A 13,636-nucleotide genomic window follows, 5' to 3' on the forward strand; every position below is an offset into this window, starting at 1 on the left:
AATATGCCCGAAAAACACCTTGACCAGCCTCACAGCTTTTGGCACACAGTAATTTGGAGTGAAAAAACCAAAATAGAGCTTTATGGTCACAACCATAAGCGCTATGTTTGGAGAGGGGTCAACAAGGCCTATAGTGAAAAGGATACCATCCCCACTGTGAAGCATGGTGGTGGCTCACTGATGTTTTGGGGGTGTGTGAGCTCTAAAGGCACGGGGAATCTTGTGAAAATTGATGGCAAGATGAATGCAGCATGTTATCAGAAAATACTGGCAGACAATTTGCATTCTTCTGCACGAAAGCTGCGCATGGGACGCTCTTGGACTTTCCAGCACGACAATGACCCTAAGCACAAGGTCAAGTTGACCCTCCAGTGGTTACAGCAGAAAAAGTTGAAGGTTCTGGAGTGGCCATCACAGTCTCCTGACCTTAATATCATCGAGCCACTCTGGGGAGAACTCAAACGTGCGGTTCATGCAAGACGACCAAAGACTTTGCATGACCTGGAGGCATTTTGCCAAGACGAATGGGCAGCTATACCACCTGCAAGAATTTGGGGCCTCATAGACAACTATTACAAAAGACTGCACGCTGTCATTGATGCTAAAGGGGGCAATACACAGTATTAAGAACTAAGGGTATGCAGACTTTTGAACAGGGGTCATTTAATTTTTTTCTTTGTTGCCATGTTTTGTTTTATGATTGTGCCATTCTGTTATAACCTACAGTTGAATATGAATCCCATAAGAAATAAAAGAAATGTGTTTTGCCTGCTCACTCATGTTTTCTTTAAAAATGGTACATATATTACCAATTCTCCAAGGGTATGCAAACTTTTGAGCACAACTGTATGTCACCATCATATCAGCCTATCGGTCACCTTGCTCTAGATATTGGCATCGGCCATTAAAAAACTCATATCTGTCGATCACTAGTCAATACTAGGGATGTGCACAAGTAATCAATTAATCGAGTACTCTTTTAAATGTAATTATTCAGCTAGTAAAATCACTATTCAAATATTGCAATTAGATTTTTCTTTGTGCCTTTGCCTGTTGTGGGCAATATAGAAACTGCTTCTCTCACCTAAATATTGCAGATTAATCGAGTACTAGTTGAGCTTTAAATATTCAAATAGTAAAAACACTACCCGAATATTGCAATTTCATTTTTCTTTGCCTGCCATGGGCATCATTGAAGCTGCTTATCTCACCTAAATTTTGCCAATTAATTGAGTACTCATTCAGCTTTAAATATTCGACTAGTAAAAACACTACTCTAATCACTTCAGAAGACTTGGAAAGTATGTTTCTATGTGTAACTGCAATTTATTTATTTTTTTCATTTTTGAATCTAGATCTTGTTTATTTATAGTGGTATTTATTTGTCATAAGAAAAAAAAAATTATGTGTTGACTTGACTACAAAATTACTCTAAATGCCCATCCCTAGTCAATACCTTGACAATTTTTGAATAACCTATTTTTTCAGCTTAGATTTCATAAATGGTATGGATGGACTGGGGAGTGAGCTTTGTGCTTTAAATGTTAGAATATGTCAACAAATGTCTTTCATTGTGTCTTAACCAGACGTGATGCGCTAAGATTCCAGTGACAAGCAATATGTTTCTCCACACTGAACGTGAAACTGCTGCATGGCGCAATCCCTGCCAATCAAAATGCATTTGATGTTTAAATGTACAGTTATGAGGTGCAGAATTTGAGACCAATATGAGTTCAGAGTGGCACTGCAAAAATAGAAACAAAGTGACCATCAAAATGTCCTGTCGCTTGTCACTTTTCATGCTCACAACTGGTTAGGACAAAAATTATGATTACATGGAGTAGATACCTTTATTCAGGTAAGACACATTGTTTTATTTCAAAAGAGCAAAAAGAATCCGGCTTTCCATAATATGGCCCTTTTAAAGTTGTGGCTTAAAATCAGAGCAGAGGACAGAATGAGTTTGAGGAAATGAACGTGACACCATGGTATCCAGGTGTCTGAATGTTCTCTAAACTGATGTGAGTGACAAGCTTGGCTCTGACATTCTGACATGCCATTGAAGCATCAACGGGGAGCCATTGTGTAAGTACAAAACACACACGTTCAAGTAACAGTCCCGTGGTGTGCTGTGTCACAAAATCGCCTGCTATTTCCTCAGTGAAGAATAAAGCAATCGTTAGGTCGAGACATGAGGGCCCACACACACACATATACACACACAAAACCTTCTGTTGGCATACAAAGAAGATAATCGGGAATAGAGGAATAAATCAGACGAAGAGGAAGGAAACCACTTGAGCAATAAATCAGGAGGAGACTGAAAAGAACAGAAAGAAAGAAAGAGAAGTTTAAGAAAAAAGCACGTGCTCCACATGAGCGAGAGATGCAAGCATGACTTCTTCCTGGAGGAGTCAAAGGTTTCCTTCTCCTGCTGTGAAAACTCTCTCACACACTGACACACACCAACTCTTGAGCAACCCTAAGAACTTGCACATATCCTCTAACAAGCCTGTTACGACACACACACACTTACCCACATGGCCGGTAGGTGAAGACGATGTAGCTGTCTTCAGTTGTTCTCTCAATGAACGTGACACATGTGTGTTTCTCCCAGTGTCTCATAGCCTGTCTGAAAATAGCTCTCTGGCTACCTGTAAACACACATACACAAACACTGAGTAGATGGGGACATATCGTTTTTATATAAAGCTAGGTAAAATTACTACAGGGCTATTCCATGTCAAATCAACCAAATTTCAGAAACAGAAAATTTTTGATTTAGTGAATTTTTTATTTTGTTTTTTGTTTGTTTGTTTGAGGAAAGATAAACATACAAATGATAATGAAAGCCAACATATTAAAGGTAGTTGCTATTTACTCCCCGGGTGCAAATAGTGGTAGATACTATTTTTTACCCCTAATTAAATACTAACACACACTACGGGGCATTACTGCAGCATGTTTATTGTGTTTATTTAGAGTCCCACAGACACCCTACATCAGACATGGGCAACTTACGGCCCACGGCTCGTTTATCCTAAACGTTTTTTTCCTTTGGATATTTCAGTTATCTTGCATTGGGACCTAACACGCCTCCACAAGCATTTAACATGTTCAGGGTTGCCAGATAAGAGATATTCTTCTCAAGAAAAAGTGTGATACGGACACTCTGTGTCCATACTTGAGGCTGCTTGTGCTGTTTGGTGCTACTAAGTTTGTGAGCAAACCTTCTCAATGATGAACTTTAATAAAATATAAACATAGATCTCAGCATCGACAAGCGAGAACTTTTTATTTTGTTTTATATGTATACGACTATGTATTTTTTATTTGTGTAACTGAGAAATGTTGAAGTCTCTCGCACCTGTATGTTAATCTAACTCTTGCAGTAATTATTTATCATAGTCATGCAGCCTGTTCTATTCAGTTGTGTGCTGAATGGAAAGCCAAATCATTTACGAGACCCGCATCATGACCCTTTTAGCACATAAACGGGTAATGTTTTGAGAATAAGTAAACTGGCCTGCTACTCTACAGGGAAGTAGAGTTGGTAAAATAAATTATTTATAATTATGCACCATTAACACCATGGCTAATTGCATCAAATCTTTTGTTTATGCCAAAAAACAAAAACAAAAAAAACATGGTTACTACAATATTACTATAGTAAAACTACCTTTATATAATTTTTTATGTGTTATTATAAGTAGTATTAAAGAAAATATTAAGAGAAGAGACAGGAAACATAATGGGAAAAAGAATGCTATAAACGTGGAATTGAACCTGGGTTGATGGAACCCAACGCCGTTACGCCCCACGCCACTGAAGCGTCACATAAATTTAGATGTTTCCACTAGACTACTGGGGTGCAAACAGCCACACTGCTCTGGCAGGTGTACACCTGGGTGCAAATAGTCACTCTGAATATTAAATGCCATAAATACATTTTTACTGACAAATCCATTATTTAGTAGAGGCGGGTCAAAATACAAATTTTCACCTATGATTTTGGAGCAAAAAAAATAACCATAGAAAGGTGGCAGCATCATCATTTTATTTTTACAAAGAGACAGGCAGGTCTATTACCAAAATCAATTGACTTCAGCACCACTGTTACATTACATGCCAATGGCAAGAGTCCACAAATGGGAAAAGCTCTTTTTTTGTTATGTTTTCCCAAAGTTGGAGTGCATATAACTCCAGAAGTATAAAATATATCTTAATATCCTTTTAGATTTTGGTTCAGAACAAACTGCCCTTTTGGTATCTTCATTTTTAAGGCCATATATGGTTAAATCCCAGAGATATGTGGCTCTCAATAGCCAAGTTTCCACTATCGGGCCAATGCTAGCCAGGGCTATCAACTAGTCTCGGGCCTCAGGCCAACAGCCCCACAGCGATGCCCTAAAAACTGCCCTCAATACGCTGCCCTGGTGCCAACGTCACACACACCACCCATTTCACAAGCAAGAGGGAAGCTCAAGCTGAGGTATCAGACTATGAAGCCTAGGTAGCCCTCGAAATGAACATGGTGGAGACTGAAACTGTTGTTTGTTTGTTATTTTGGTCTTTTCTTGTGGAAAGCAAGACCTGACTCAGCAAAACTCCACCTCTGACAATCCCCAGTTGGCCTTGGCATTTGGCTGTTGGCTCCAAAGAAGCTACAAAGAAGCCCCAAAGATGCCCGGAGGAGACACGATGAAGCCCCTGAAGTCACAGTGGAAACGCAACTGGCCCTGGCACGCACCCTCATTTGACCTGCTGCTAATGCCGATTTGCTTTTGACAAAATGCGATGCACGCGTCTGATGTAGATGGTGCTTTTTGCATTTTTAGAATTTAAAGAAAAGTAATAAAATTCTGATTTGATTGAAATTTATATTCAATATTATATTGACTGACTGAAAATTATAGCTAAGTACGCACTCAGAGTGTAAAATTGAGGAAAAAGTGCATGGGGAATTCATGGGAATCAATTTAAAAGATTGAAGAAACTAAAAGATTGACTTTCAAACCAACAGCAGGATTGCTGTTGTCGTATGTTTCAAGTTTCCAGGGTCAAGTATTGTTAGGTTCTCACTGGAATAGCAATGCGTGTTAATGCAGAGAGCCAATCGGAAAACACTTGATGTTTAATATCATTATGTGACGTGGGACTTTGGACCAATTTGATTTCACTGTGGACGGGGCTATTCAGAGTGACACGCCAACATAGAAACTAATTTGGAACTGAACCTGAAACTTCTGTCCAAAGCCTCAACCAAAAGGCTACTACTGTCACAAAGTTTCTATTAGAAATGGCTGAAAGCTTTCAGAGAAACTGGTGGTAACGGTCAGCATTGGAACACCATAGAGGGACTGGGTCACTGTGGTGGGCCATGACCTCAAGTTCTAGGGCAGTGGTTCTCAACCCTCTTCCTGGAGCCCCCTCAACACTGCACATTTTGTATATCTCCCTTTTCTGACACACCCAATTCAGGTCTTGGAGTCTTCACTAATGAGCCGATGAGTTGAATCAGGTGTGTTTGATTAGGGAGATATCCAATATGTGTAGTGTTTGGGGGGTTGGAGCCACTGTTCTAGGGGAATTATGTCTAGACAAATCTGAATGAAACCCAAAATACACACAAACTGCATCCATATACCGGTACACTTCTGTCAACAAATGCAACTAAAAACAAAAATCTGAAAATAGATTTACCCAATAAAAAGCTCATTCATGTAAGATTGAGGTCAATAACAGACACATGAACACACATCAGGTTAAAAAATCAAGTAAAACATATACATTACATACAAATATCACTCTCAGACATAATGAGATTAGGGCTACAGACACAAAATCTAATCTCTCCATGTGAAATGGAGAGATAATCAGATGTGTGTACATGACTTACCACTGAAGTTGCCGCTGATGACATAAGGAATGACCCCTTCAGGCCACACCCTCTCAGGTCTGGAGGTCGCTGCCCTCCTCCTGCGATGGGACCCCGGCTGATCCGACACTATATTATTTTGACTCGTCTCATTGGAAAGTGAACCTAACATTCCCAACATCAAATAAACACTGATATTTATTTAGTTTGGATAATCACAATCACTTTCTGTCAGCATTTACACACTATGATGTTGTTCTAAACCCATATGACTTTCTTTCAATATACAGATTTTCATAGATAACAAAAGCCAATATTCATTGTTGGCCATTATTGGCAAATAACCAATATGACAGTCAGTAAAATCAAATATATGCTGTTTTGTCTTATTTAACATGCTTCAAATAAAATCAGGAATCAAAATATTAATGTAAATGTAAAAGAGAAAATAGAAAATTATATTTAATACTTTGTAACCTGGCATAGAAAATTGGACAAAATAAGCCCTGATACTATCTGCTTCCAACATTAGTCTGATTAGACAGATTATATATATATATATATATATATATATATATATATATATATATATATATATCTGGCACCAACAATCATGCCACGGTCCAAATCACTGAGTTCACATTTTTTCCCCATTCTGATGGTTGATGTGAACATTAACTGAAGCTCCTGACCCATATCTGCCTGATTTTATGCACTGTACTGCTGCCACACAATTGGCTGATTAGATAATTGCATGGATGATTGTTGGTGCCAGACAGGCTGGTTTGAGTATTTCTGTAACTGCTGATCTCCTGGGATTTTCACACGCAACAGTCTCTAGAATTTACTCAGAATGGTGCCAAAAACAAAAAACATCCAGTGAGTGTCAGTTCTGTGGACGGAAATGCCTCGTTGATGAGAGAGTTCAACAGAGAATGGCCAGACTGGTTCGAACTGACAAAGTCTACAATAACTCAGATAACCACTCTGTACAATTGTGGTGAGTTAAATAGCATCTCAGAATGCTATTCTGAGATGCGGGTTGGTGCTGTTTTGGTGGCACGAGGAGGACTTACACAACAGGTGGTTTTAATGTTGTGGCTGATTGGTGCATATATATATATATATATATATATATATATATATATATATATATATATATATATATATATATATATACTGCATATATAAATACTAATCTTTTTTACAATTCTTGATTTCTTTCTTTCCCTTCCTCCCTCCTTTTCTGGGGTGAAAACATGATAAACACTTCTTTCATAATGACCTTTCAGTTTTGTCATTTTGTCAGCTCCCAGCTCGTTTGTGGTGAGTGTTTTTTTTTTTTTTTTTTTTTTTTTTTTTATGTTGGTTTAATAACTTAAGGCTCTTCATACCAATTAAGCCTGACACAACGTTTATACAAACCAGTCACACACATGCAGTCACACACTCGCACACACACTCATACATACAGAGAGAGACTTACCCGTATCGGTGTGATTAAGAATTATGACTGTTCTTTGGGCTAAATTCACAATGCGGTCCACTATAAACATGCGCATATCTTCCTCGTCCAGTGCAATGTCTCCAAGATAGGCAACTGAAACAAATGCAAAAGAGGTAATTCGTTAATTTCAGGATAACCTCAAAATTCAAGCACAATTATTATATAGAACATAAAAACAGAGTTAACCTTTGTAGTTTATAAGGTCACCAGTGTGCCAAAAATCACCAAGCCAAATAAATGAATGAATGAGTAGTTTGGCAAAAAACAACAACAACAAAAAACCACACACAACAAAACAAACAAAACAAAAACAAAACAAAACAAAAAGCAAAGCAAAGCAAAACAAAACCAACAAACACTCCCCTATGTTTCATTAGTCAATGAAACAGAAAGTCCCGCCCCAAAATCATACAATTATTTGCATCAATGTTGCTATATCGGGCTAGTCATGATGCTCAAACAGCATCACAGTGCTAAAAACCACAACTTTTTAAGTAAATCAACTTATAAATGACTTATAGCCAAATTGTCTCTGCATATTAAGCTGGGATAGGAGAAAGTATTTTAACATCCCAAAAAAAAAAAAAAAAAAAAATAATTACACACACCACCATTAAATACTGTTTAATGGTGCATTCGTGAATGTTTGTGGCGGATAGTTTGAAATACCCTCTCATTAACCTTTTCCTTGCTCTCATTTAACAGGATCTTCAAACGGTTATTTAAAAACAACCCCCTGGGAGCTTGCAGGGTCCAGCACGCTGATAGACAACTCATAATTTTTGAATGATCATCTACGATGCCATTTATAGCTGGGGTCATCACTCATGCCCTGATAAATCAACCAGAAGAGAGGGAAGCTGATTAGCTGTAGGGAGTAAAACATGCTCTGATGATAACTACAGCACTTTTAACGATCTACACAAAAGGATAGTGGTGACCCACATGGAAATGCATGCAGTTCGTTTAATTAGCTTGTCAGGGACTAATTACATTTCTAGAAGCGTGCTGACTTTGAATGGGAGTGTGAGAATCAACAGAATTCAAGGGCAGCTAATTATCACAAGTATGAAATGACGGAGTTAACAAATTATGATTGTATGGAACAGAAGGGGCCATATTCTACACATTTGTAGCATTTAATGTTTTCCACTTACAATGTTAGTTACGTTTTCTTGCACCAAAGACATAATTTAGTATAACATTTTCCGTCCTCTCTCTCTGACCCTTAGAATTAAACTGGCTGTTTTTGCTACTGTACCAATTCTGAAATTAGCTGATTTTGCAGATTGGTATCCATGAAATTTGTGCACCATAGTAGGCTATTTAAATGACATTTCAAGGTACTTCAAAGAATACCATACATGTGGTACATAATGCTGTGTCTAAAAATGTGTTTGCAGAAATTTTGCAACGTGACTGTTTCACAGCCCCCACAAACTGTATTTTTAGTAGAAAACGCTTTCAGTAACGGACATCCAAATACTTCTGTGTACTGTATCTTGCTTGGGTAAAAAACAAGTAAAAAACAACACTGATTAGTCAGCAAACACCTGGAATATAGTGCACATTATTTTTCTTAATGAGGGCTGAAAAGGAGAAATTACCAAACAGGGAGACTTTATGAGACTCATAACACAGGTTATTTGCTTCATTATCAAATGTCCTGTGGCAATGACAGTGTGTGTGTTAAGTGTAAGTGTGAGGCCTGAGGCTTGGGATTTTTAAAAGCCTATGAAAATTAACGCATTTGCCAGATTTACTGTCTGTGCCAGGAGGCAGTGAGTAAGAGGTGGGGCAAATAAATTGTGTGTGTGTGTGAGAAAGAGATCAAACAGAGCTACAGCCACCTCATAATCCTGCCTGAGGCAGTAGGGCAGAGACCTGTAGCTTCCTGCACAGGACAATGCAGCCTATTATTCTTTCTCTAGGCAGTCTGCTGCCTCTGTGTTGTGTCTGAGTGTTTTGATACTTAGATTGGTATTGTTGTGACGCACATAACACTCATGATTATTCCAGTGCTGGGGAAGCTACTATGAAACTACTCAGGTTTGTGTTATAAACAGGCGCAATGCAACCTTTTTTGTCCAGCAAAAAAGTAGGGTAATCAGACAACAGTTACTGAATTTAATTACTTTTAAGTACAATACTTGGGTTACACTAACTTCAAAAATAATTTTATTTATGTTTAATATATTTAAAATATGAATTATTTACATTTGTACATCCATTTGGGTTTCTGTGATAGCACTAACAAGAGTCACTAAGACCCCGTTTCACCTGGTATTAAGATGCGTTTTTGGTGATCCGAACACAAATGGTCAGCGCCAAATAAAAGGTGGAAATGGGGTCCAAAACATTTTGTGATCAGATCACCAAAACACCACACATGGAGGTAGTCCAGAATGCATGTGACCACATTGGAACAGTAATCCATCCTGAACATGTCCCGGTACAGTGAATCGCCACCCCTCACCAGTCCATCAACCGCTGCACTAAAACAAGAGTTTTAGGGGCCGATTACACGAAAGCGTTTTCAACTGAAAACGGAAAACGTTTTATGCGTTTTGGCTGTTCGTTTACATTACAACGGTGTTTTGGGGCCTGAAAACGCAAACTTTTGAAAACGGGTTTCAAAGTGCGCGTTTTTGAAAATGATGCCGTTATCGTCTCCGTGTAAATGTACAAAAATACGAATTTGTGAAAACGATGACGTCATGAGCAAGCGTATTACGTGTTCAGTCTATATGCATGCGCGCGAGTACTTCAAAACAACGCACGAGACATTCAAAACTACAATGGCGGACTACAGGACTGTGTTTGTGCTGCTCAAGACTTGTAGTAATAAAGCAACCTCATTGTCCGTCCAGGCAAAATTGCTCGACGCTTTCGCCATCTTCATTGTTTGTATTCACCGCTCTGTGGAAGAATGCTTATGTGTGCAGGCGCGTAGTGTTTCTTTACAAAGTGACATCGCCAAATACTCGCCTGGCATGCATAATACAGCATTTAGTAGTTTTCACAGATCCGTGTGAACGCGAAACTTTTCAAAAACGCAAAGGAAAAACTTTTCCGTTTTTAGTACATCGTTGTCGTGTAAACGTACCCTTAGGCTACGTCCACATTGATCCTGATACATTTGAAAATGCCTTTTTTGTTTTTCGAAACGCTTTCCAAAAGCTTGTCCACACTGAAATGTATGAAAACTGTTAAATCCCCTTACTGCGCATGCGAAACATCGCCGTTCCATGTACAGTCTGAAAAGCAGTTGTCCTCATGTTCCGTCACCAAACATCAATTCCAAGTAAATGTCCCATCACCTTTGAACGGATGCAATTTGAGGGTAGTACAAAGTATCAAAAGTGAATATCAGGAACAACAACACCGCTACAACATAGGTCACCATCTTGATTTTTTTGGGTTAAAGGAATTACATGACTGCATCATCGAATACGTCAAATACGTCATCGTTTTCAGATATCTCAGTTTTCAAATGTATCCACTTGAGAGAGCGTTTTCGAAAAGCAAATTTTTCGCAATCAAAAAACTGTCTCAGTGTGGATGGAAGGCCAAAACACAGAGAAAAACATGTGTTTTCAAATGAAAATGTATTAGCGTTGATGTGGCCTTAAACTTTGCTGGTTACATGCTGCTTTAAAGGCAAAATAACCTTCCAATTTGCCAAAATAATTTGAAAAAGCAAATACATATACAATCACGAGAACTTAATGGAACTTTCTTAGTGTGTCTTGTAACAACATGCAGTGACACAGATGAGAAGCACACACATCTGAAGCTCAGGTGGTTGTCTGGTTATGTCTGAACGCGCAAATCTGATTTGATCACTTGCAATTAATAGTGCGGACAGTCTGCCTGAAAAGATCTGATTTGAGAAAAAATCCGATTTGCCTGCGGTCTGAACATAGCCTAAGAGTTTGATGTACGTATGTCATCATGAAATCAAAGACCCTTCCCTCGAAACAGAACCACAAGTGGTCACATGAGACACATTTGAGATGCATGTTAATACCAGATGGAAACAGCAATGCATTTCGGTTGACCACTTGTGATCGGATCACCAAAAACACATCTTAATACCAGGTGGAAACAGGGCCTAACAACTCATTGTAAGAGAGAAACATGTAGTGCTAAGTGAATGGTTTGCATGCGACAATGAACAAGGAAAACTGTTTTTTTTACTGTGTAAAAAAGGTAACCTAAAAGTAAAGTATTTAGTAATGTCATTACTTTTCAATGAAGTAATCCATAAAGTAATCTTTTTTAAAGAAGTAATTAGTCATCTGTAGTGGATTAATTTTAAGCAACTTAATGGTTACCCCAAACACAGGTCCACACAGGTCCAAAATGTTGAGTGTTGGGACAGAATCACAGCTAATCAGAACATATTTAAAAAGTTTGATAGTCAACTATGTGGAGCGGGACTTTAGACCAATGCGATTTCACTGTGGGTAGAGCTACCAGGTGCAAAAAGGAGTTGGCTGGTTAGTGTCACCCCCTTACCTGGTAGATGCCGGAATTAGACCATTGTTTCTCTATTGTTGGCCATTAAAAATTAGCTGTGCATTCTGACAGAATAAATCTTTTTCCAAGCAACATATAAGTTGCAAGTATTTCATTGTATTATTGTAGATGTTTCTACAGTGACAGATTAATTTTGGAGGGCTCTTAAAAGCTTGAAATTGACTTTTTCTGCTGCCATTAGTCATGTTTCCATCCAAGTTAAGAATCGAATTTATGCAACAGAAATCTTAAAATCGCAAAAACAATTTCCGAATACAGCAGTTCTCTTAAACCATGCATTTAAGAGAACAAAATCGTAATTTCTGGGGAAACTGGTGCGAAATAGAATGAAATTGGCAGTTGAAGCACTGTGGCTCTATTATTAAATGTAATAAATTACGTTTTTATGCACATTTTGGAGATTTTATTTGCATCTTAGTTTTCCATCCAGCATTTTTTATGCGACAACCCAAAATTCACATAAAAATACATGGATCGAAACCCAGCTTTTGAAGAGTTATCAATCACATAACAAATGTTTCTAGAACTGAGTGCCTATGAGAAAATATGGCACTCTCAAGGTTGCGTATTTCCAGGGGTCATGCACCAGCTGAGCAACTGCCATTACAAAATTGGGAATGCTAATGCTAATGGATAGCTTTCTCCAGATATTACAGTTTCAAGGTGAAATGTCCACTGTGTGGTGCTAAAAGCGAGTTAAATAAACTGATGAGGTTTTTAAGGTTAATGTTCAATAGAGTTTAATTTTTTTTAAATCCTCCCTACCCTAAACTTTAAACCTAAACCCTAAACCTAACCAATAGTGTCATAAAAAGCAAATGTGGGAACAAAAACAGACAAGGTTGTTTTGAAGGTTAATCTCTCTACCATGAAACCTAAACATAACTAATGGTGTCAAAGGAAATGTGAGATGAAAAAGCATTTGCTGAAGCAACCACATCATTTTGTGGTGTTTCTATGACACTTTCAGCTCACGTGTCAACTTGCGTGCTCTTCAAGACTCGTAGCCCATTCCTTTGCGTCACAAGTGCAATGCTCTAACAGTTGAGGTACTTCACAATTTGTCATCTTTGAACAAGCTTGTCAATGTAGTTGGTTATATAATGCAAATGCTAAAATGTATAGCCCTCCAAGTCATGCGCTATAGTAAAAGTGTTTAGATGTTATAAGATAGCATTGTGTGAGGAACAGGTTGAAAAGTAAATTTTACAAACATAAATCTGCCATTTTACTTGTGATTTGTAAGAAAGGGAATAAAAGTAATTGTTGTTGTAGTGCCTCTAGGAAACTGATGCGATATGTACAGCAAACCACATAAAATTCACTTTGCAAAAATGTAGGTATAGTAACATGATTGAGACTATGAGACCAGACTGAAACAGCAATATAGCGTTTTGTCACATAACACTACTACTTACTGGAAAAATTGCTTGTTACTAAGCTTCACTAATCTGATTTCTATCTCTCCAAAAGATCACAGCTAAATATCTGGGCAGCTCTCTAGGTCTTCAGACAAACTTCACTGAACTCTAAAAACAGACTGAACTAAAAATAGCTGACAGAGCTGAAATGATAGGGTTTTATTTCTCAAAGCACATCCACACAGACAACCACAGGCCATGAGAGGCAGAGAGCATCCATCTTGACAAGAAACTCCAAAGAAAATAGGCAGAAGAAGAACAGAGTTTGATCACATTGTAAATTGTGTT

General features: G+C 38.1%; 1 protein-coding gene across 1 annotated transcript in view; it reads right to left on the bottom strand.

Annotated features, from left to right (window-relative positions):
• Positions 1 to 13,636, bottom strand: part of LOC127415112 (bone morphogenetic protein 1-like) — a 126,549-nt gene that overhangs the window by 80,097 nt on the left and 32,816 nt on the right. Inside the window, exons 2-4 of the mRNA XM_051653673.1 lie at positions 7,365 to 7,478; positions 5,900 to 6,043; positions 2,537 to 2,654 (exon numbers count right to left, since the gene is read on the bottom strand). Of these exons, the coding sequence (XP_051509633.1) occupies positions 2,537 to 2,654; positions 5,900 to 6,043; positions 7,365 to 7,478 (376 nt within the window). The remainder of the gene's footprint in view (positions 1 to 2,536; positions 2,655 to 5,899; positions 6,044 to 7,364; positions 7,479 to 13,636) is intronic.

This window comes from Myxocyprinus asiaticus, chromosome 24 (assembly GCF_019703515.2).
Source record: "Myxocyprinus asiaticus isolate MX2 ecotype Aquarium Trade chromosome 24, UBuf_Myxa_2, whole genome shotgun sequence".
Lineage (NCBI taxonomy): Eukaryota > Metazoa > Chordata > Actinopteri > Cypriniformes > Catostomidae > Myxocyprinus > Myxocyprinus asiaticus.